Here is a 20,315-nt window from a genome sequence, read left to right as displayed (position 1 = left end):
GGGTTGAGGTCTAGGGCTGGCTGGGGTTCAGGCGCCCAGCTGGAAGTTGGGGAGCGGCAGCGCCTCGTTCCTTTCAATTCTCCATAACTGGAAGAAGAGAAAGGGAATTTTATCCTGAACATCTGTTGCTTGACAAAGAACTTCCCCGTCTTCCTAGGAGCCCGGAGTCCCCAGCCCAGTACGCCTGGGCCCGCCCCTCGCGACGAGATCGCGGGGAGGGGCCGAGGAGAAACCCGAGCCCCGCGCCCACCGCCCGGGCTGGCGACGTGGCTCGGCCTCCCCGGCCTCCCCCCCTCCCCGCAGCCCGGCGGCCAATGGGCGCGTTAGCCGGGCTGCCCGAAGCTTCCCTGCCCGCGGCCCGGGGCGCGCCCCTTCGCTCTGGCGCGGGGCGGGCCCGTCCCCTCCCCCGCCGCTGCCGCTGCCGCCGCCGCCGCCGCCGCGCTGGGAGCCCCCACTCCCCAGTCGCCGTCCTCGTCGCTCGCTCCGTGCCTCCCCGCGGGCCGCTCTCCCGTCCTGACGATGGCGCGTGGCGGCCGCGACCGCCTCCTGGGGCTCGCCCTGGGGCTGCTGCTGGCGCTGGCGCTGGCGCCCGGGGCGCTGCGGGCCAAACCCACGGTGCGCAAGGAGCGCGTGGTGCGGCCCGACTCGGAGCTGGGCGAGCGGCCGGCCGAGGACAACCAGAGCTTCCAGTACGACCACGAGGCCTTCCTGGGCAAAGAGGACTCCAAGACCTTCGACCAGCTCACCTCGGAGGAGAGCAAGGAGAGGCTGGGGTGAGGCCGCGGTCCGGGCCGCGCTGGGGGGCGTCGCAGGTGCCCGCGGGGACACCCCGGCGGGAGCCACGCGGGACGCGCGCCGCAAAGCAAAGCGAAAGCGAAATCGGGCGCGCGGTCGGAGGGCGGGGTCCGGCGGGTGCTGCGGCGGCCGGGCTCGCGCTGAATTGCCCGCGGGCCGGGGACCAAAGCGTGGGGACAGCCGCCGCGCCCGGGCCGGGGTGGCTTCCCGCGGGGAGGCAGGAACGTGGCAGCGGCAGCGGGAGCCAGGGCGGCGAGGGCCCGCCCCCTCCCCTCGGTTGCATCAGAAGGGAGGGGAGAGTGGGTACAAAAGAAGAGTTTGTGCACAGTGGCCTTTTAGTGACATGAGTTCTTCCCCACCTTCCCAGTTTCCCTCTTCTCCCCCAATTCCCGGGGTGGAGGTTTTGTGACACTGCTAAGAAGGTCTGCAGGATGAACACAAATGGATCAAAGCTGAAGGAGCAGATGAAGGAGAGGGTAGATTCCTGGCGGGTGTTCTTGGGCCGCGGCAGGGGTGTTCTTGCCTTCTGCCTAATAGTAGAGATAGCAGAAGCAGGGATATACAAACCTTGGTGAGAAGATAGGGACATTAGGGGATAGGGAGTGGGAAGTGGGAATGGAAACCGGTCCCCCAGTTTCTCTTTCCAGCAGATGTCTGCGGAGGCACCCAGTCCTTTGGCAACTGAGGGCAAAAAGCTGGAGGGTGTGGTGGCAGATTGTGAATTTCACAGTTGAAGGCAGTTGAATCAGGAACCAAACCTGGAAAACAAAACTTAGGTACATCTCAGTGCACCCTCTCCGGGTCCCCTGGGGACACACTTGGTCATTGTGCAGAGGTATCTGGGAACCCTTCCATAGAGGAATCAGCAGCCATGGCCTGGTCCCAAGTGGAGGCTGGGCGGGGGAGGGTCCCAGTAGCCCTGCCTACTGGGCACCAGGCCTCCTGGAACCTGCTTCCTGGGAGTGGAGGATCTTTCTGTCCTGATACATGAAAAAGAACAGCCATCCCTGTGCTGAAGGGGGCCACCAAAGGCCAATGTGGTTGGTTAAGATATGAGGCTAAATTATACCTATTGTGTGGGTGCACCATCTGCCCGCCCTGATAAAAAGATCTTTGGACTTCAAAGTCACCTCCAAACAATCACCTTTTATTTTGCCGAGAAGTACTTTTCTCTTCTTGTTCAGGACTTCACAATGGGGGCCATTGATGAGTTCAGCCTATTGTATTAGCTTTGAAGCATTTGGAAACTGATTTATTCTGGGACCCTGAGAGGCAGCACTGTCACCTACGAGGAGGAGGGGAGGTTTTGGGATTTGGAGTAGGGAACTCTGCAGTTTGCAGTCCTAACAGCTTCCAGTTTAATGCCTTTACCATGACCATAAGCCTAGTGGTAAGAGCTAGTGCTGGTGAAGTTGCTCTGCATTTGGCCCTGGTAGGGACACCTTAACTTTGTTCATGTATTCATGCAACAAACATTTCCATGGCTATTGTGTGCCAGGCACCGTGTTAGATGCTTGGCAGATACAAAGATAAAATCTTATGCTCTAGGCCTCAAAGTACTTATAATTAAAAGTAGAGGAGGGGAGCCGGGGTGGCTCAGTCGGTTAAGCAGCCGACTTGGGCTCAGGTCATGATCTCGCGCTTCGTGAGTTTCAGCCCCGCGTCGGGCTCTGTGCTGACAGCTCGGAGCCTGGAGCCTGCTTCGGACTCTGTCTCCCTCTCTCTCTGCCCCTCCCCCGCTCACGCTCTGTCTCTCTTTCCTTCAAAAATAAACATTAAAAAAAATTTTTTTTAATAAATAAATAAAAGTAGAGGAGAGAAACACAAGCAGACACTAATGTGTAATTGCTATGATGGCGGCAGGTAAAAACCACAGTGACCACACTCGGGAAAAGGAGCCCCTAGGGCTTCAGGTTGGAGAGCCAGGTTTAGGGGTTTGGGGACGTCACCTGATCAGAGATTGCGGGATGGCTCAGAGGTCGCCAGGTGCACAAGCAGAGGAAGGCATTCCTGAAAACAGCCTGCTTATAAAAGTTTTGAAACCTGTCCTGGGGGATGAAGGCTGTTGGGACAGTAAAGGGACAGGGCAGAAGTGGGAGGTGGGAGGGGACCTAAGAGCAGAGCAGGAAGGATCTCTTTGAGGTAGAGATTAGGTGTTATCCTGTACGTAATCAAAATGTCACCATCCCAAAAACTTGTTAGTAATGTCAGACAGGCAGGAGGACAGAGAACATAACTGAGGCACAGATGGAGAGACCAGGGGCAGGGGAGTGGCCACGAGTGCCTTAACCAGGCACAGCTAGTCCCCAGGGCAGGAGACTGTGAATCCAGGCACGTGGGAAGTAGAACAGTCAGTGCTTGCTCTGGACTTAACGTGGGGTGGGCAAGTGGTCTCTGGGGGGACATCTGGTCTCTGGCCTGAGCTACCAGGGAGGCAGTGGACACACACTCACCTGTAAGGTAAATACAGGCTAGAAGGTGGGTGGAAGGTTGGGGCATAATGGAACGTGAAAAGCCACCTTTCTGCCCACAGCTCCTGGTGCAGCAGTCCCCTCTGCCCCCCACCCCCCCCGCGCCCCCAGGCTTGGGCTGGATCCAGGCAGTCACCACCTGACCTTAGATTCTGAAAATGTGACAGTTCTAGGGCTTCTGGAGACTTGCAGAGCGGAGGCCCACAGGCCACACGCAGTCACAAACATGCTATGAGTTCTTAGAAAAAATGTAAATTACTTGCCCACATTTAAACTGAGCGATTTCACATACAGACACTGATTTCTGGTTTCTCTTGACACCGTGGACTTCTATTCCCATGTGGCATTTATCGTCTGGAGCAGAGATGGGCATCTCCAGGTTGCCCGAGGCTCCACCTGGAGTCTTGGCTCACTTCTGTTACTTCTGTTACCTGCTGGGTGTTCGCTGAGTTCTCCATCCACCTGTGATCTAGATTGCGGCCCTTAGTGAGGCTGGGCACACATTCTCTCCTGTATTCCCCACAACATCCCTTGTAAAGTAGGTGTTCCAATTTATAGTCAGGCAAACTGAGATCCAGAAAGGCTGTGAATCCCTAGAAGGAAGCCTGAGGACACTTGAGGCTTAGTCTGTTAGCTCTGGGACCTGTTAAGATGGCAAATGAGGGGACACAGGAAAGCTGTTCGTAGCACTCACACTTTCCTGAGAAAGAGGGAAACGGGCTCCCCAGATTCAGGTAGGAGACAGTAACTTTATACGTACTAATAAATGCCTTCCCCATTTCTAATTAATGAAAGAGTGTCAGTTAGAACTTCTGTTGACAGTAAGAAAGTTTTCCCGCTGAGTTGATAGACTGCAGCTCTAAGCAAAGAAATAAATCCCTAAGTATCCTGGCTGACCATATCCCAGGTAAATCGACTACTGGAACTTTCTTGAGCATTGGAAATGGCTTGTGGGTGTCCTTGAAGTTCCCCACAGGGACTGCATCTCTAGCTTGGGACCCTCTGGCCTAGAGATGGACACTGGTGAGTTCCCGGCCTGAAGTTTACTTTGGACCAGGGTTTGGGGGTACCTCAGTAGAGTCCAGCGGGCAGTTGCTGGACCCCGGGCTAGCTGTGGAGCAGGAGACCCCCCCTGGACATAGGCATCTTCACCCAAAGGGCAGGGTGTAGGCTCCTGTAGCTGGCTCAGCTGGTCAGGCTTCTTGAATAGTTTTCATGATGTGAAGGCTCTTTCATCCCTGACGTTTTATGCTTTGGCCAACAAGATCTGGTCTTCTAAGTGTCGAGTATGAGTCCAAAGTGGTGATATTTTAAAAAAGAAGAAGAAGAAGAAGAAAAAGAAAAGAACTCGCTTATCTTCTGGTTTACCTAGAATTTTCCTTTTTTTCAAATTTTATTTTATTTTATTTTATTTTGCATTAGACCTAGTGCCAGAAGACATGGGTTCTTACCCTGTCATACTAAATAGTAGCTGTGTGATCTTGGAAAAGTCGTCTCATTTCTCTCAGCCTCTGTTTCCATCACTGTAACACAAGGGAGTTGGACTGCATCTGGAGAAGACTGTTGGGTTTCATCTCACAATCAACTCTGATCGATTGGTGGTGTCCACCTGCACAGTGCTGTGTTGAGAAGGATTCAGAGGCACGCCTGGTTTTATCAGGACAGAGGGCGTGGTCCGCTGGTAGTATCTGCCATTGGCAATGGGGGGAGGACGCATATTACCCTCAGAAAAGATGAACTTTAAGATCCTTTCCAGCACAACTGGATCATTGCTTTTATTTCACTTGCTTATGCATTTTAGATTCTGTGGTGTTTGATCTTTTTCTGGATCAGGATCACACAAGCCTTGATAATAGCCTTGTGGGTTGTTTTTTTTTTTTTTTAAACTACAGGAAGATTGTTGACCGAATTGACAGTGATGGGGATGGCTTTGTTACTACTGAGGAACTGAAAACTTGGATCAAGCGAGTGCAGAGAAGATACATCTACGATAATGTCGCTAAAGTCTGGAAGGATTATGATCGGGACAAAGATGATAAAATTTCCTGGGAAGAATACAAACAAGCCACCTATGGTTACTACCTAGGTAAGAGGTGCTGCCTGAGCATTTGCACAGCTGGGGCCCATATAACAAGCTCCTTGCGGGAGCCTCTCCTCTCTCAACACATCTACTGCCTCCGGGAGATGTCACAACCCCCTAAGTAGAGCCTGCTTGTATAACATCCTCCTCTGCTTACTAAGAATGTACAGAGCTCCTTACCCTGAGTGAAGCTGTGGGTGGTGAGTAGCGGGAGGGGTCCCGGGTCCAATAAAAAGTGACTTAGGTTGCTGCCCAATCTGAGCTTACAATCTCAGAGGCACAAAGAACAAAGAGAACAGAGCAGAGATGAAGTGTGCCTGTGCTACAGTCTCAAAATGCTGCCAAGTTTCAGACAGCAAGGACCGAGTGAGCTGAAGCAGTCAGGGAAGGTTTCCTGGTGGAGGGTGGTCTGGGAGCTGGGCCTTGAAAAATGGATATATATTTGGAGAGATAGAGGCAAGTGGGGAAGGTGGGTCCATTGGAGGAGCAAAGGTGCAGCAGTGAATTCAGCAGTGGGTAGGGTTTGGATGTAAGACATGCTTGTTTGTGAAGGTAGAGGAATGTGTGCAAAGCGTAGAGTGCAGCCCCACTGGGTACGTGGTAGAGAGAGCTAGGAGATAAGTCTGAGGAGAGCTGGTGGAGCACACACTCGTGGTTACATTAAGGGAGATTATGAAGGGCAGACAGAAACGTCTAGATAGAATGTTGCAGGTACTAGGGAGCCTGTGCGTGTTCTAGGTCAAAGAATGATATTATGAAAGCAGAGTTCTGCAAAGAAAAGTAGGACATTACTATGGCCTCAAGCCTGCACTCCTAACCACTTGCTATAATGCCCCCAATAAGCCGTTGGGGCCTGGATTATAGGAGGGATGAAGGGACAGATGCTAAAGGTAAAATGCTTCAAAGAACTCAATTGGTCAGGACCTTTTTTGTCCTGTGTGTACCATTTGGGCATGAAGGATGACTGATCTGGAAGGAAATGCTTTCCTTAGCAGCCCAGTTTAAATGTTTCTGCACACATCTTGCAGGAAACCCTGAAGAGTTTCAAGATCCTTTAGATCATAACACCTTTAAAAAGATGTTGCCACGTGATGAGAGAAGGTTCAAGGCTGCAGACCTCGATGGTGACCAGATAGCCACTCGGGAGGAGTTCACCGCCTTTTTGCACCCTGAGGAGTTTGAGCATATGAAGGAAATTGTGGTTTTGGTAAGATAAAGAGCCCGGACTGGGAAAAGACCAGAGCGAAATCTGAACCAAAGTCTTGTCCCTTCTTCTAAAGAAAGAGCATTCTTCATTCAACCTGCGGGGAATTGGAGAAGAACTCTGAAGTAGAATACAATGGAATACTTGTCTACCACTGTGAGTCAGGGCAGGCTAGCTGCTGTAACAAACAGCCCCAATCCTAGCCATGTAAAACAGAGCTTATTTTTGCTTATACCAAGTCCAGTGCAGATGGCCTGAGTCAGGTGGGTCTTCCGGGCACTTCTCCAAGTACTTTCAGGCTGCTTACATCTTACACTCTGCCATCTTGTGGCTTCAAGGTCATCCTGGCAACAACCAGCTGGGAGACAAAGGAAAAGATAGGGAATGAGGAGAAGGCAACAGTCTACCCTTACTGTTCTGGCCAGGAAAGGAATCATCTTCCCTTTTACCTTCCACGGACTGCTTCTAGATATGACAAGGCAGGGAAATACAGATGTGTGCCCGAAAAGAGCAGAAGGGTTTTGTGAGCAACAATCTAGTCTCTGTCCATTTTGCACCCTTGAAGGAACTGGGAAAAGACTCTGAAATGGAATGCATGATTGTTAAGACATATAGAAACTTAAAATAAAACTGTAGCTGGAAGGACACTCCTCTTCGGGTTGGGTCTTTGGAGGATGAATGAGTCTGACCCTAGGCTTTGAGAGATGCTTATAAGGCCTCTGAGTGTAGTTGCTTTCCATAGTGGCTGGCAGGGTCCCAAATGTCTTCATTTGCCATGACAGTAAAATAAACGCCATCATCTCTTTCCTGGGCAGATATGCCAGGCCAGTTCTGACTGCTTTGATGCTGGGAAACAAGTGGCTAAAGTTTTTGTTCATAATCAGCTCTGGACTATATTTTAGTTTTCCAGCTGGTAGATGGGATCCACTCTTGCTTTATTCCTCCTTCTCATGACCACCAAGACACTAAGGACTGGGCAGTGGCTCTAAGAAACATTTCTTTTTACCACCCAACATCCATTTAGCCACACCTAACTTGCCAGAGGCAGATGAAGATTAGGGAATTGTCCACAAGAAGATTATGTGCCTCTGGATTGACGCTCTGCTCTTGGGTGGCTATTTTCTTTAACTCAGGATATGCCTGTGAGTTGCTGTGACAATGGACAGTAAATTCATTTAATTACTCACCCTAGCAATAAACCTAATTAAGAAGTCTAATGGACTAAACATAGAACATATACATTCAAAAGTCAGATACACTTTTATTTTTTAGTTGCTCACTGTTTCGTATTTTTATGACACCAACCCAGCCTTCATAGTCCAGTTAGCACTGGAATCTATTTTTTTGTGATTGTCTAGGCTGGTGGTTCCCGAGCTGGGTTCCTCACAGGTACCGCCGAGGGATGATTTGGCTGGATGACGGAGATAGTTGGCTTGGCATGGCTTCTTGATAAAATCAGAGTCCCTCTGGGCTTATACGTACATTTTCATGTGAAGAGAGTGTTGTGCTGTTACAATTATGGGATGGGGGAGGAGGAACCGAAGCCACTGCCTATTGTTTTACAGATAAGAAACTTAACACCTGGGGAGGAAAAGAGATGAGCCAAAAGTTTCCAAGCATTTTCGGCCAGAAAAGCCAGAGAAAGGAGGACAGTAGGTAGAATTCTCAGACTTACGTAGAGCACATAGCCATCTTGCATTCTCTGTTCCCCTCTGCTTCCTAGGAAACTCTGGAGGACATCGACAAGAATGGGGATGGGTTTCTGGATCAGGACGAGTATATTGGTGAGTGTGGCCTGGGGTCTTGTTCTTCTGTCCCAACTGGGCAACATTCTTCCACCTACATGTCTAGCTGCTTCGGTCAGACGTCTCTTTTAGCAACAGCTGCAAGCCTGAAGTTGCCATTGTTGTGCCTTCCCACTGGGGAGGGCCTTGTCATACCAGTCCCTAGTGGTACAATCTCAGGGAGGCATTTATGAGACTTCACACAGCAGCCAAGAGCGGGCCCACGGCTCTGAGAGGTGCCCTCCTCCACACTGTGTAGTTTTACCTTTGCAGAGTGAACGTGGGGATCCAACAGATTTACAGTTAGGCTAGAGCAGACTGACCCTGAAGGACCCTGAAGTCACACTGTGGGTCAGTCTGTGGGATCTAAAAGCACTAAGTAGATGGAGCTGTGTTGAACACCCAGGAGTCTGCAGAAAGGTGCCCCTTCTTAAAGAGGTACATCCTTTTACGGAGCGCACGGTTGCCCCTTGATTAGCCATTGTGTGCCTCTGGGTTTTGATCCTTTGATTAGGAGTACCGAACCTAGCATTTTGTTCTGATGGGCTCCCCTTCAAGCATCAGGAAGTGTGTTGTCAGGGGCCCAAGCACTGGTGGAGTGGGGCTCTGATTAATGCCCCCGGGTCAGAAGTCACCTGGCTGGCTAGAGCCCTCCCGAGCAGCCAGTAGGTCTCCAGGCATAAAGGACTGGGGCAGGCAACATGGCAGCTTCCACTCGACCCTTGTCACTGCCACTTCAGGGCTCTGCTACTTGGTTCCAACAGCAGGCTGCCTTGTGGTGGTGGCTCTCCTCCCGAGTGTCAATAAAGTAAAGGCTGGAAAATCATTTGAGGGATGGGATGCATATCATGTTTGTACTCCTATTTAATAGAGGCAGTTAATTATCTTTCAGCATAAAGCAGGAGCCCGAGTCACCATCAGTCTCTAGTCTGTGGTTGTATCACTTTGCCACCCCAGGCACAGGAACAAGTGCCTTCGGTAATGGAGAGCAAAGTTTCTTCTAATCATTAGAAATTATATCTGATCTGCAGGACCGAACGCCGTTCTTCGTCGGCCTGTGGTAACAGACAGGTGGCTCTCACTACAGTAATTAAAGTGATCTCGGTGGCTCTACCTTTGTGGGATGACACATGCTGACAGGCTACTCGTCCGTGCAAGCCGCAGAGCCGTCCTCCGGCCCGGTGCATGCGCGAGGGACAGTTCAGAGCTGCGGACGCCTCACCTTGACAGTGGTGATGGAATTAGACAGAAAAGGCTGACGGATTGAAACAAGCAATGTAGCACTTTTGATTAAAAGTGTGTGCTCTTCCTGGCCCTCCTGAACTCTGCATTGAAACGGTGCAAAGTCAGGGGCAAAACTCCCAGTGGCTTTGCCTAAAAGAAACATTCCGTTCTTCACACTGGGCAGGGAGGGAGGTGGGGGGCATTGTGCTGGAAAATCCAGTTCTGAGCAGCTCGCAGTCAGAGAGGCCTGACGTGTGGACTTGTCCTGCAAGTGACTTCATTGATGGAGAAGCCTTCTTTTCAGGTGGGAGGGAGTGGAAAACCGGTGGTGATGTGGTGCACTGGGAACAACAGCACTGCACTTGGGAGCCCTGGCTTCTCCACTTACTAGCTGTGTGACTCAGTGGGAGTCACGTAATCATGAGAAGCCTCAGCTTCCTCATCCATAAAATGGGAATACATAGCACCCAGGCTTGTAGGATTAGACGATGCCCAAGTTAGCTAATAAATGTGACAGGTCTTTCTCAAAAACAGTCTGCAGATTTCCAGTGTGGATCCAATGTGTGCTGAAACAAGAGTCTTCCTTCTCTTTTCCCTTGATTCACTACCTGCTCTCTCTACCTCCTGACATTTCCAACTTGGGTTTCCATTAAAGAGAAAACTGCCCACAGAGTAGCTGTGTTGTCCAAGAAGATCTAGTGACTTAGCAAACAATGCATATGAACATTGCCTTCTTTTTTCTTTCCCTGCCATTTTGTATAATAAGAATAATAATCCATCGTATATAATTGTTATAAGGGTGAAATAAAATGATCTATGCAAAAGCCCCTTGGGAATGATGTCAGCAACGATAGGAGTAAGCGGTAAAGGCCATGGGTTGGAAGCAGAGTGCTCCTGCTCCTACATTGTCTTGAGCTCATGCTAGCTGTGGGTCCTTGGAGTAAGGCTGTGCCTCAGTGTTTTCATCTATAAAGTGGGAATAATAACAATACCTACTTCATAAGATTGTTAAGAAAATTAAATGAAAAAAGTGTATGTAAAATATTTTTTGTATAATACCTGGACTGTAGAAAGTGCTTGATGTTGGTTCTTATTGGTTTTTCACTTAGATAGTGCCAATTTGGGTTGTAGAGTGTATTTATAGAGAGTATCCTATGTAATCTTCATAATAACTCTGTGGTTTTTAAATATTACCTCCATGTTATAGACAATTTAGGACTCAGTCACTGAATTAAGTAACTTAATCCCAGTCACTGAACTCACGGGATTCATCTTCTGATTCCTAAACTCAGTTCTTTCTATTCTGCCAAGCAGCTTTCATAGTGGATAAATCATTCTGTCATTATCCCCAAGAAACTGCCCACGAGACTTCTGGGTTAGGTCTCTTGATTGGTCATCATCCTTCCAAAAACTCAGGAGGTCAGGTTTTCCTTGACTTACCTTCCCACTTGTCCTCGTAACTAAGAACAACCTTCCCTTCTAGCGGATATGTTTTCCCACGAGGAGAACGGCCCTGAGCCTGACTGGGTTGTGTCAGAACGGGAGCAGTTTAATGAGTTCCGGGATCTGAACAAGGATGGGAAGTTGGACAAAGATGAGATTCGCCACTGGATCCTCCCTCAGGACTATGACCATGCTCAGGCCGAGGCCAGGCACCTGGTGTATGAGTCAGACAAAAACAAGGTATTTCACGTTGTTCTGGAATCGTTCCTTGAAGGGAGACAGTTTACATAAGATTGGTTCTGTTTGCTTCTTTAGTGATAGCATTTGGCCCGTGGCCCATGCAGCCGTGTCATTCTTGACCTACATTACAGACTTGTAAACTTTAGCCAGACCTTGATTTTTAAAAAAATTTTTTTAATGTTTATTTATTTTTGAGAGAGAGAGAGAGAGAGAGTGAGTGGGGGAGGAGCAGAGAGAGAGGGAGACACAGAATCCAAAGCAGACTCTAGGCTCCAAGCTGTCAGCACAGAGCCGGACGCAGGGCTCAAACTCAGGAACTGTGAGATCAGTGACCTGAGCCAAAGTCAGACGCTTAACTGACTGAGCCACCCAGGCGCCCCTAGCCAAGACCTTGGTAACCCACGGTGAACTCAGTTGGCCCAGACATTCCTGGATAGTCTGCTATGGGCCACACACTTAATTCACTGCCATCTCCTAGGACTGCAGAACCAGTAACTTTGTTTGCTGTGGGCAGGGCAGGGATTTAAGAGATATACCCTGAGTTGCCCTAGGACAGGTTTGTTCATTCAGCCAGTCACTCAGCAGATAATTTATCAAACATCTGTCATTTATCAGACGCAAGGATGCCATCCCGTTACATCCCAGGCATCTTCAAGCACGCGCTTACTGCTGGCTCTGATGCCCAGCACTTCAATACCTGTTGATAAATATCCAAGTAAACAAACAAGATTTAGAAAGAAGTCCTGTGTCTTCCAGTTGGATCACTGTTGCAAGTTCTTGGGACGTAGTAGAGTTTTGCAGTCAGGCTATAAAAGGGGAATGGAATTCTTTGGGGCCTGTTTGGGGAATGTCAGCACTGTGTGTAGACATAACTGGGTTCTAGCTTCTGAATTCCTCGAGGACTTGCCTGATGTATTTTAGCACAGCTTTTAAGCCAGGGGGCTGTTCCGGTTTAGTTTTTGCAGGGCAGTGTGACGGTGACTGCTGGAGGTACCTAGCAGCTTCTTCATTATGACCTGTAATATTTTAGATGTTGAAAACCCATGAAATAACATGAGCTTCATGCTGAACTATTACTCAGAGTTACCAGAGCTGCTGTGACAGAGGTCTTTCCTCTCTCTTGCAGGATGAAAAGCTAACTAAAGAGGAGATATTAGACAACTGGAACATGTTTGTCGGAAGCCAAGCTACCAATTATGGGGAAGATCTCACAAAAAATCATGATGAACTTTGATACATAACAGCAGACTATGGGAGGCTTTCTTTTCATGTCTGGGATGGTTGCTACAGTTGTCTCATTTACAAAAAAAGCAAATTTATAACCTCAGATTGGGGTTAAAATTGTTTTTCACTCAGTATTTACTGGAAAATCATTATTGCTATTCTTTCAGTGAGACTTCTCTCCAAACACATTAAAACCTGGGTAAATTGCTATGGGGATACTTGCTAAAACATGATTTTTTAGCTTTTTCCATTAAACGTAGACTAAAGGGGGAGAAAATTTGAAAGAGCCCCTATATTCAGAAGTTGGGTGGGTTGGGGGCAATATATGAAGCGACTGCTATGTTATTTTAACCGCACGTTTTTTGCATTTGCCACTGTTGAACGGCTGATGAGAGAAAGTTCTGATGAAACTACAGTGGTGTCCTCCTGTGTAGGCTTATTTCAGAGCACGTCTAATATTCCAGATTCTTTCTTCTTGACTTTGTACTCTGAGCTGTCACTGTAAATGGTATATAAAACCTCCGTGCATTTTTCTGCACGGACCTGCTAATGTGCACAACAAATCCCTATCTTTGTGCTTTTTGTTTTTACATTAAGAAGCAATCAAGAAAGATAATGTGAAAAAGAAAGGAATTTTAGAGGTAGGGAAAACATGAATGCCAGGCATTCAAAGAGCTATAGGAAAATGATAAACACTTTATTTTACTTGAGAACATTTTCTTGACATGTAAATGAGGTAGGTCTGATCTTTGAAAAATGAATAGAAATACCATCCATTTCCTCACTGATCACCAGTAGGAATGAGGCTGTGGGGTCCTGGGGGAGCGCAGCGTGTGGAGCTCGAGCTCTGGAACCCACGCCGTCTGGTCCCCGTGAAGCTGCGACCCTTGGATCTGCCCCCCGGGACTATACACCGTGGAATGAGGACACGATGATGTTCCAGGCCATTGGCTGAACTGGTAGAAACAACTTTTACAGGTTGACATTTCACCTTGTAAGTAGCAAGTGAACAAAATAAAGGATCCCGCTGAGGATTTTCTACTGTGTCTGTGGTGTTTGACCTCACATGTTCTATTTGTGACATTCTTATTCATATTGAATTAACAGTGGGATGGGATTACATGAGGAAGATTATAAAGGTTCTGGGTTTTAATCCGATTGCTACAATGTTTGGCATATACTCATTATTTAATCAGTCCGTACGTCTTTCTCTGCTCGTAAGGGCATCTGCAAGTCATTATAAGTGTTAGGTCTCTCTGAGGTTACAAGGCTCTACAGGGTCCGGTTCCTTCCTGTCTCAGCATCTCCCTACCACTCTCCCCTGCACCTCCTATAATCAGCACCACTCACTTCCTGGTCTTTGCACACACCAAATTAATTCCCAGGTTAGGCCCTTTATACTTGCCCCCTCGCCCTCAGATTCAGAACACCCCTCTCCCATGTCCTCAGGGAATTCAGCTGGTACATCCTAAATGGGGCCTTCCAGACTCCATCATTTATGGTGGTCACATCTGAGTCCCTGTTTATATTTTGTCTCATTTGCCCATCTTATTTTCTTCTCGGTACGTGTTACCATTTATGCCATTGTTTCCTAGGGTTGATGTACAAATGCCCACAAAGAGGGAGGCTTACAACAACAGAAACTTAGTTTCTCACAGTTCCAGAGGCCGGAGTCTGAAATGAAGGTGTCAGCAGGGCCATGCTCCCTCGAGGGGATATAGGGCAGAATCCTTCCTTGCTGCTTCCAGAGTCTAGTGGCCCCACATGTTCCTTGGTTGTGGCTGTATCACTCCAGTCTCTGCCTCCCATTTTATGGCCTTTTCTTCCTCTCTGTGTCTCTTCTGTGTGACTTGGAAAGTCACTTGTCTTTGGATTTAGTGACCACCTTGATAATCCAGGATGATCTTCTCTCAAGATCCTTACTTACATCCGCAAAGACCCATTTTCCCAAGGAAGATCACATTCACAGGTTCCGGGGGTTAGGAGGTAGACATAGCTTTTGGGGGGCCGCGTTCAGCCAACTGCACCATTTGATATGTTCTTGTTTGTACACCGTCTGTCTTCCGTGCGCTAGAATGTGAGAGCAATGGTCCGGTCCATCTTAGTTGCTGAATGAATGAGAGGTAGTTGGCTTTCGTCAAAGAGGATATTCTTCAGGGGGAAAAAATTGTGTAAATTATTTAAAAATTAGCTAACATTTGCTGAATGAGAAGTTCAGTAATTCGCCTGACTCCACTAAGTGGCAGGGCTAGAACTCAGATCCAGGTGTTCCTGGCTGCAAAATCTCCACTGGTGAGTGCTAAGTTTTACTGCTCCAACCTTTGATTCTGATATATGTTCCCTTTATTTCTTCGCTCACCCACGGTGTATGATTATATGGTCAGGAAATGAGAATAACTCCTCTTAGCCAGAAATAAGCTGACACCTTTTTTTTTAAAGCAATGAAAACCTGTCTTTTGAAAAATGAGAAAATAATATCTTGTAACCTAATTAGAAGCATAACACTTGTAAAAGGTGCTAACATTATTTTTCCCCCAAAAGGGAATACTGGTTGATTTATTAAGTTATGCATAGTAAAATGTTAAATATATTTTGAGCACTAAATTTTTCCTTTCAAGTCAGTGCACATAAGAAGAGAACCCTCACAGAGACTAGTGCTTCTGGGGCTGAATTTAACACTATTTAAGGAAAGAAAACCTTAGCTAGGGGACATAACTGTTAACATGGTGATTTGTAAAGCCTTAGATTTCTAATAGGGTCTGACTGTTTCAAGGAAAACATATTTTGTTTCTAGGTAATATTTCAAGTCGGATTATGGACAAATGCTACAAAATTGATCTGTAATGGGAAATACTGTAATGTCACAAAGCATTATTTATATGCTTAATGTGACTGAAAGCATTAATTGCTAGGAGCCAAAATCTGTCCAAGCAAAACATGAACACACATTTCGTACCTCTTGTCTCTTATGTAGGTTTTTGAATGAATTCGAGTGTAACAAAAATGTGGTTAGAGCAGCAACATCTGAAGGTTTTCTTCACCTGCTTGGATTATTGTACTTGTTTCTTGTTAGCAAAGGCATGAATCGTATCTGCTTAGAGGTGCCCAGCAAATCGTAGCTGCATGGCTACCTGTTAGCCACCCAGGCAAAAACATCTTGTGGAGTTAAGTCGTGAATGGCCGACTGGATGTTTTTAAGTCTTTCTAGACGGATTTTGTTACCTTTATGATAAAATCCGGCTTCCTCCAAGTATACACAGCTAAGATTTGCCTCTCTCTGGAGTCTTAAAACAAGTTCTAGTGCTAGAATTTCCCACTAAAAACCAGTGAGGGCGGTAATGTTCGCTGCTTTGGCTCAAACTAGGTATTAAAAATTTGAGCCGTGGAAAGACTTTCATTAGAACTTATCAACTCCTGGATTTACACTAACGTGGAGCTATTTCCACAGAACCTATGTGCGCTCTCAATTCTGGTCAGTTCCAGAGTCCGAGGCTGGCTAAACACACCCTAGGAATGATGCATCCCACCATCCCATGTGTTTTCAGTACCTCTGTCATTTTTCTCCCATAAAATGGAAAACAGCGTGCAAGTCCCCATGGAGGCACAGGAAAGAACGGGAGTGTGAGGGCTGGCTACTCTCCTATCTTGGAGGTGCTTGTATAGCGGAAGCACATAAGCATTTCTTTTCTCCTACACTAATAGCTGTGTGCCAGCCACTGTGTCAAGTTCTTACATACATTTCTCCTGGAACCCTCGCAACAACCTGTGAGGCTGGTACTTGTAAGAAAGAGGGATAAGCCTCGTTATGCTGCGGTTAACAAACAACCCTGCCGTCTCAGCGGCTTAAAGCAACACAGGTTTGTTTCTTTTGCAAAGTCCACTCTAGGCCAATGGTGCACGGTGGCTGTGGTGTGGGGGCACCGCAGTGTGAGAGTCAAACACAGGCAAGCAAACGTGGTGACTCCTGACAGTACCCCAGGTCAGATCACGTTCTTCTAGAAGTGGCAGAGCCAGGATACACATCCAGGCTTCTCTAATGGGGGGCCTGCCCTCTTAATCACCCCACCATGTTGCCCTCCATTAAAGTGCCTCTTGGTGAATATGCCACTAATTTTAAAAACTGGTGGCAATGCATGGTGTCATTTGAAAATTCAGGACCCCTGGGATGAGAGGCAGAGTTGGCAGCAAGGAAAGACAGGTCTAAAGCCTTGGCTGGATTGAATTCTAGCTCTGTACCCAGAAGTTCTATGATCTCGGCCAAGTCACTTTCCTCCTGAAAAGCCTGTTTTGACTGCACAACATGGACAATAATGACAACAACAATAATACCCAGCTCTCAGAGTAATCACAAAGATGAGGTGCAATAATGTACATGCCAGAACCACATGGACACTGAAAATTTTTCCTAACAACCTTTCTGAGCTGGTCAAATGTTAGTGGTCAGAGACGTCATGCCTACAGACGCTGGTTAATAGTCTCTCCTTCTTGTGTGAAGTGTTCCTAAAGCCTCAAGATCCATCTACTACTGGAGGAAACTGGATCAAATGACAAAGGAATCACATTCAGCACTGTTTTTATCATGGTGAGGGAGTTCCAAAGCTCTGTGTATGTGGCAAAGATTTGGAACTTACTTCAAAAGTAGATCAAAAGAGGGGCGCCTGGGTGGCTCAGTCGGTTAAGTGTCTGACTTTGGCTCAGGTCATGATCTCTCTGCCTGTGAGTTGGAGCCCCGTGTGGGGTTCTGTGCTGACGGCTCAGAGCCTGGAGGCTGCTTCGGATTCTGTTTCTCTCTCTCTCTCTCTGCCCCTCCCTTGCTCATGCTCTGTCTCTCTAAAATAAAATAAAATTAAAGTAAATTAAAGTAAATTAAAAAGCAGATCAAAATAGTCTGCACATTCATAAAAAACCTCCAGGGACCCAACTAAAAAAGGTCACATGGGGTCATGTTTTCAGATGGGGAAACTGAAGCTCAGAAAGATTAAGCTTGTAGCTTGCCCTTCCTCGGGACTGAGACAGAGGTTAGACTAGAACCTCTCTCTCCCCTTACTCCAGCTGTTCACTTTAAAGCCTCAACGATTTCATCTGAAAAATGGTGATAACAATCCCAACCTTCTAGAAGAGGAATAAGGATTGGTCAAGGAAATGCCTGTAAAGCACTTTGTGAAGGCAGTGCTCCCTCAGTAAATGGTAACCACGTTTATTGTTACACCTAAGTAGAGTCCTTTAGGCATCAAACATTGTATTTATTTGTGGTTACTTTTAGGCTTCAACCATGGCATTAGTGAAGGAGGTTGTGTTTTTATCAGAACATCGTCAGAGGCTTGTTTGCTGTTTTAAATATACAAAAGAAAGGTGTTGTTGTTTTATAAAGGTCACATCTTTAAAAAAAAAAAAAGATGTCACATGATTATTAACTGTAAGAAGCTGAGGAGATTTATCAGATCAGTGATCCCAAACCAGGGAAGTATGTGGCTGTGCTGCTAAGATACTGGTGATAAAGCTGTACATGGAAAGCACAGCCGGGTGACTGAGAGTCCGCTGGACCCCCCACTGGGGGACACTCGGCCAATTACTCCCACTCGCAAACTTCCTTTTCCTCTTCTGAAAAAGGCAGTGAGAGTGGTACCTGCCCCATTGAGTGGCTGAGAGGGCTCAGGGAGACTCTGTAAAGCCCTCTGCCTCTGGCCGGACACAAGCAGATGCTTGATCAGTGAAGCCAGGTGACGCTTGTTATAAAAGCTTGTAAGAAGCTGACAGTCATTTCAAGGGTTAAAAAATATGCTAAGGAATCAAAAGAAATCGTCTAGAGAATAATCTGAACTTTATTTTCTGACAGGCAACGTCCTACCTACAGACGATTCACACTGAAGCTGGGCTCACTAGCCTCAGAAGGCCCCTCCTGAAGTCTTCTGGAAGGTCTGTTGGCTTGCGGGGGGCTGGATTCACAAAGACATGGACGGAAGACCCGTTAGTACAGGCCAAAGAGTCAAAATGGACCAGCTTGGGGTGGCCAGAGAAAAAACCATCCCTGAGGTCCCAGTGATTTACAGAAGGCAGCTCCTTGGTGGCCTTAGGTGGAAACAGAGCAAGGTGGAAATACACGCTGGAGTGACCCACTTTCTCCACGGCCAAAGCAGCCACCGGGACCTGAGGAAAGCTGATGGGTTTGTGGGAAGTGCACTGATTGGTCACCATGAACCCCACCACGGGGGACGTGAGCAAGCTGGTTCTCAGGCCGCAGTATCTAGAAGGTTGAATCACAACGCTTATTCCGGGGCACTAGGACCCTCTCTCCCAGCCCAAGGATGTGTGTTTCACAGTAAAGGGCTCTAGCGTCAAAGGGCCACCACTGGCTAGCTGTGTTACCCGGCCAAGCTATTTCACTTTGCACCTCAATTTACCCAACACGAGAAAGTTCATAACCATAATACCAACCCCATGGGCTAACAGGGAGAATTAATGATGTGTGCCATTTAACACAGTGTGCCATTTAATACACGAACAGTTCCTGGACCTAGTAAGCTCTCATTAAACATGAGGTATTATTAGCATTATCATTTCCATCTTATCCTTAATTCTGATTGTGAATAGCCAAGTACTTTTGTGTTAAATTGAGAGAGAAAACTCATTTGTTATAGTTACTGTGTCTCTTATCTCTGCTATTAGATTATAATCTCTAAGTTTGTTGACTAGAAATGAGGTTGCATTTGAGATAGATTTGGTGGTTGAACAAAATGGGAAATAAAAGCATAATGCTGAGTTACAGTCCCCCCACCTCCACCCCCTGTCACCTCAGAGGCCTATTTACAACCTAAACATTTTCACTGCACTTACTGTCTTCTTTCCTTGAGAGAATTAACATTGAACATGAGAATTCATTGTAAGGGAACAATCAGGGGTTGTATAAAGGCTTGACTACAAAGTCGCTCACTGAATCCCTGTTCACAGAAAGAAGCTACCAGTCTCCACCCAAGGAGGGCACGGTGAGTGCCTGTGTCCAGCCCCCCTGGGCACCTGATGATGTCACCCATTGTGACATTAGATAACGTTCATTTGCTGACATGGAAAACGGTTCCGTGAGAAAGATCAGGTTACAGAACAGTATGTACCATTTGATCTCATTGGCTGTACAAGACCTATCACTGGATGTACTTATTGCCTAGAAAAAACTTTGAAAGGATAGACTCCAAAATGTTTCCAGGAGTCCTGTAGCTGTGGAATTTTGGATAACTTTTTCCTTCTTTTTGTTTGTATGAATTCCCCAGAATGAACATGATTTCCCTTTGAAATAAGAAAAAAAAAATTATTTAAAAAAATGTCTGAATATGGTTTGTTTTTTTTAAGCACTGGAGTGTTGAACAGCTTGGAGAAGCAAAACTCCTTCTGCCCATTAGGATCCTCCCCCCTGAATGCCTGAGTGGCTCAGTCGGTTAAGCGTAGGACTTCGGCTCAAGTCATGATCTCACAGTTCATGGGTTCAAGCCCCGTGTCGGGCTCTCTGCTGACAGCTCAGAGCCTGGAGCCTGCTGCAGATTCTGTGACTCCCTTTCTCTCTCTGCCCCTCCCCTGCTCATGCTCTGTCTCTCTCTGTGTCTCAGAAAATAAATAAACGTTAAAAAAAAAAAAAGGATCATCCCCCTGGCTACCCTCGCAGAGGAGGCTTCCCCAAGAACACTGGAAAGGGAAATGGAAAACATGGAAAGAAAAGCCTTTGCCCTTCAGCGTGATTCCAAGATCCAGTGAAGATCTAATTCTTGCATTTTCATTCCCATGCTTCTTTCTTGCTATTGCTTTCCTATTTCTCTGCCGCCATTTTCATTCTTTTAGGACACTGACAGTAAAGAAATAGT

The 20,315-nt window shown here is 47.2% G+C and overlaps 1 protein-coding gene and 1 long non-coding RNA gene across 2 annotated transcripts; one reads left to right on the top strand and one right to left on the bottom strand.

Annotated features, from left to right (window-relative positions):
* Positions 1–373: 373 nt before the first annotated feature.
* RCN1 (reticulocalbin 1) lies at positions 374–13,511 on the top strand. The gene is made up of 6 exons (XM_019456621.2): positions 374–773; positions 5,159–5,352; positions 6,375–6,553; positions 8,274–8,334; positions 11,042–11,241; positions 12,368–13,511. The coding sequence occupies exons 1-6, from the start codon at positions 520–522 to the stop codon at positions 12,473–12,475; spliced, it is 996 nt and encodes a 331-aa protein (XP_019312166.1). The 5' UTR covers positions 374–519; the 3' UTR covers positions 12,476–13,511.
* On the bottom strand, positions 12,806–17,281 carry LOC128776162 (uncharacterized). The gene is made up of 2 exons (XR_008421169.1): positions 17,097–17,281; positions 12,806–14,573 (listed from the first exon to the last, which is right to left on the bottom strand). It is a non-coding gene; the product is annotated as an uncharacterized LOC128776162 (long non-coding RNA).
* Positions 17,282–20,315: the final 3,034 nt, after the last annotated feature.

This window comes from Panthera pardus, unplaced genomic scaffold (assembly GCF_024362965.1).
Source record: "Panthera pardus isolate Hobbes unplaced genomic scaffold, ASM2436296v1 HiC_scaffold_12, whole genome shotgun sequence".
In the NCBI taxonomy this organism is placed as follows: domain Eukaryota; kingdom Metazoa; phylum Chordata; class Mammalia; order Carnivora; family Felidae; genus Panthera; species Panthera pardus.
Note: the sequence above shows the minus strand (reverse complement) of the source record. Positions and strands in the feature narration are given on the sequence as shown.

Excerpts from the sequence above, each read along its gene's own strand:
- RCN1 (XM_019456621.2), top strand. The coding sequence starts at position 520 with ATGGCGCGTGGCGGCCGCGACCGCCTCCTGGGGCTCGCCCTGGGGCTG. Across the intron at positions 774-5,158 it reads GAGAGCAAGGAGAGGCTGGG|GAAGATTGTTGACCGAATTG; the intron begins GTGAGGCCGCGG and ends TTTAAACTACAG. Across the intron at positions 11,242-12,367 it reads ATGAGTCAGACAAAAACAAG|GATGAAAAGCTAACTAAAGA; the intron begins GTATTTCACGTT and ends TCTCTCTTGCAG.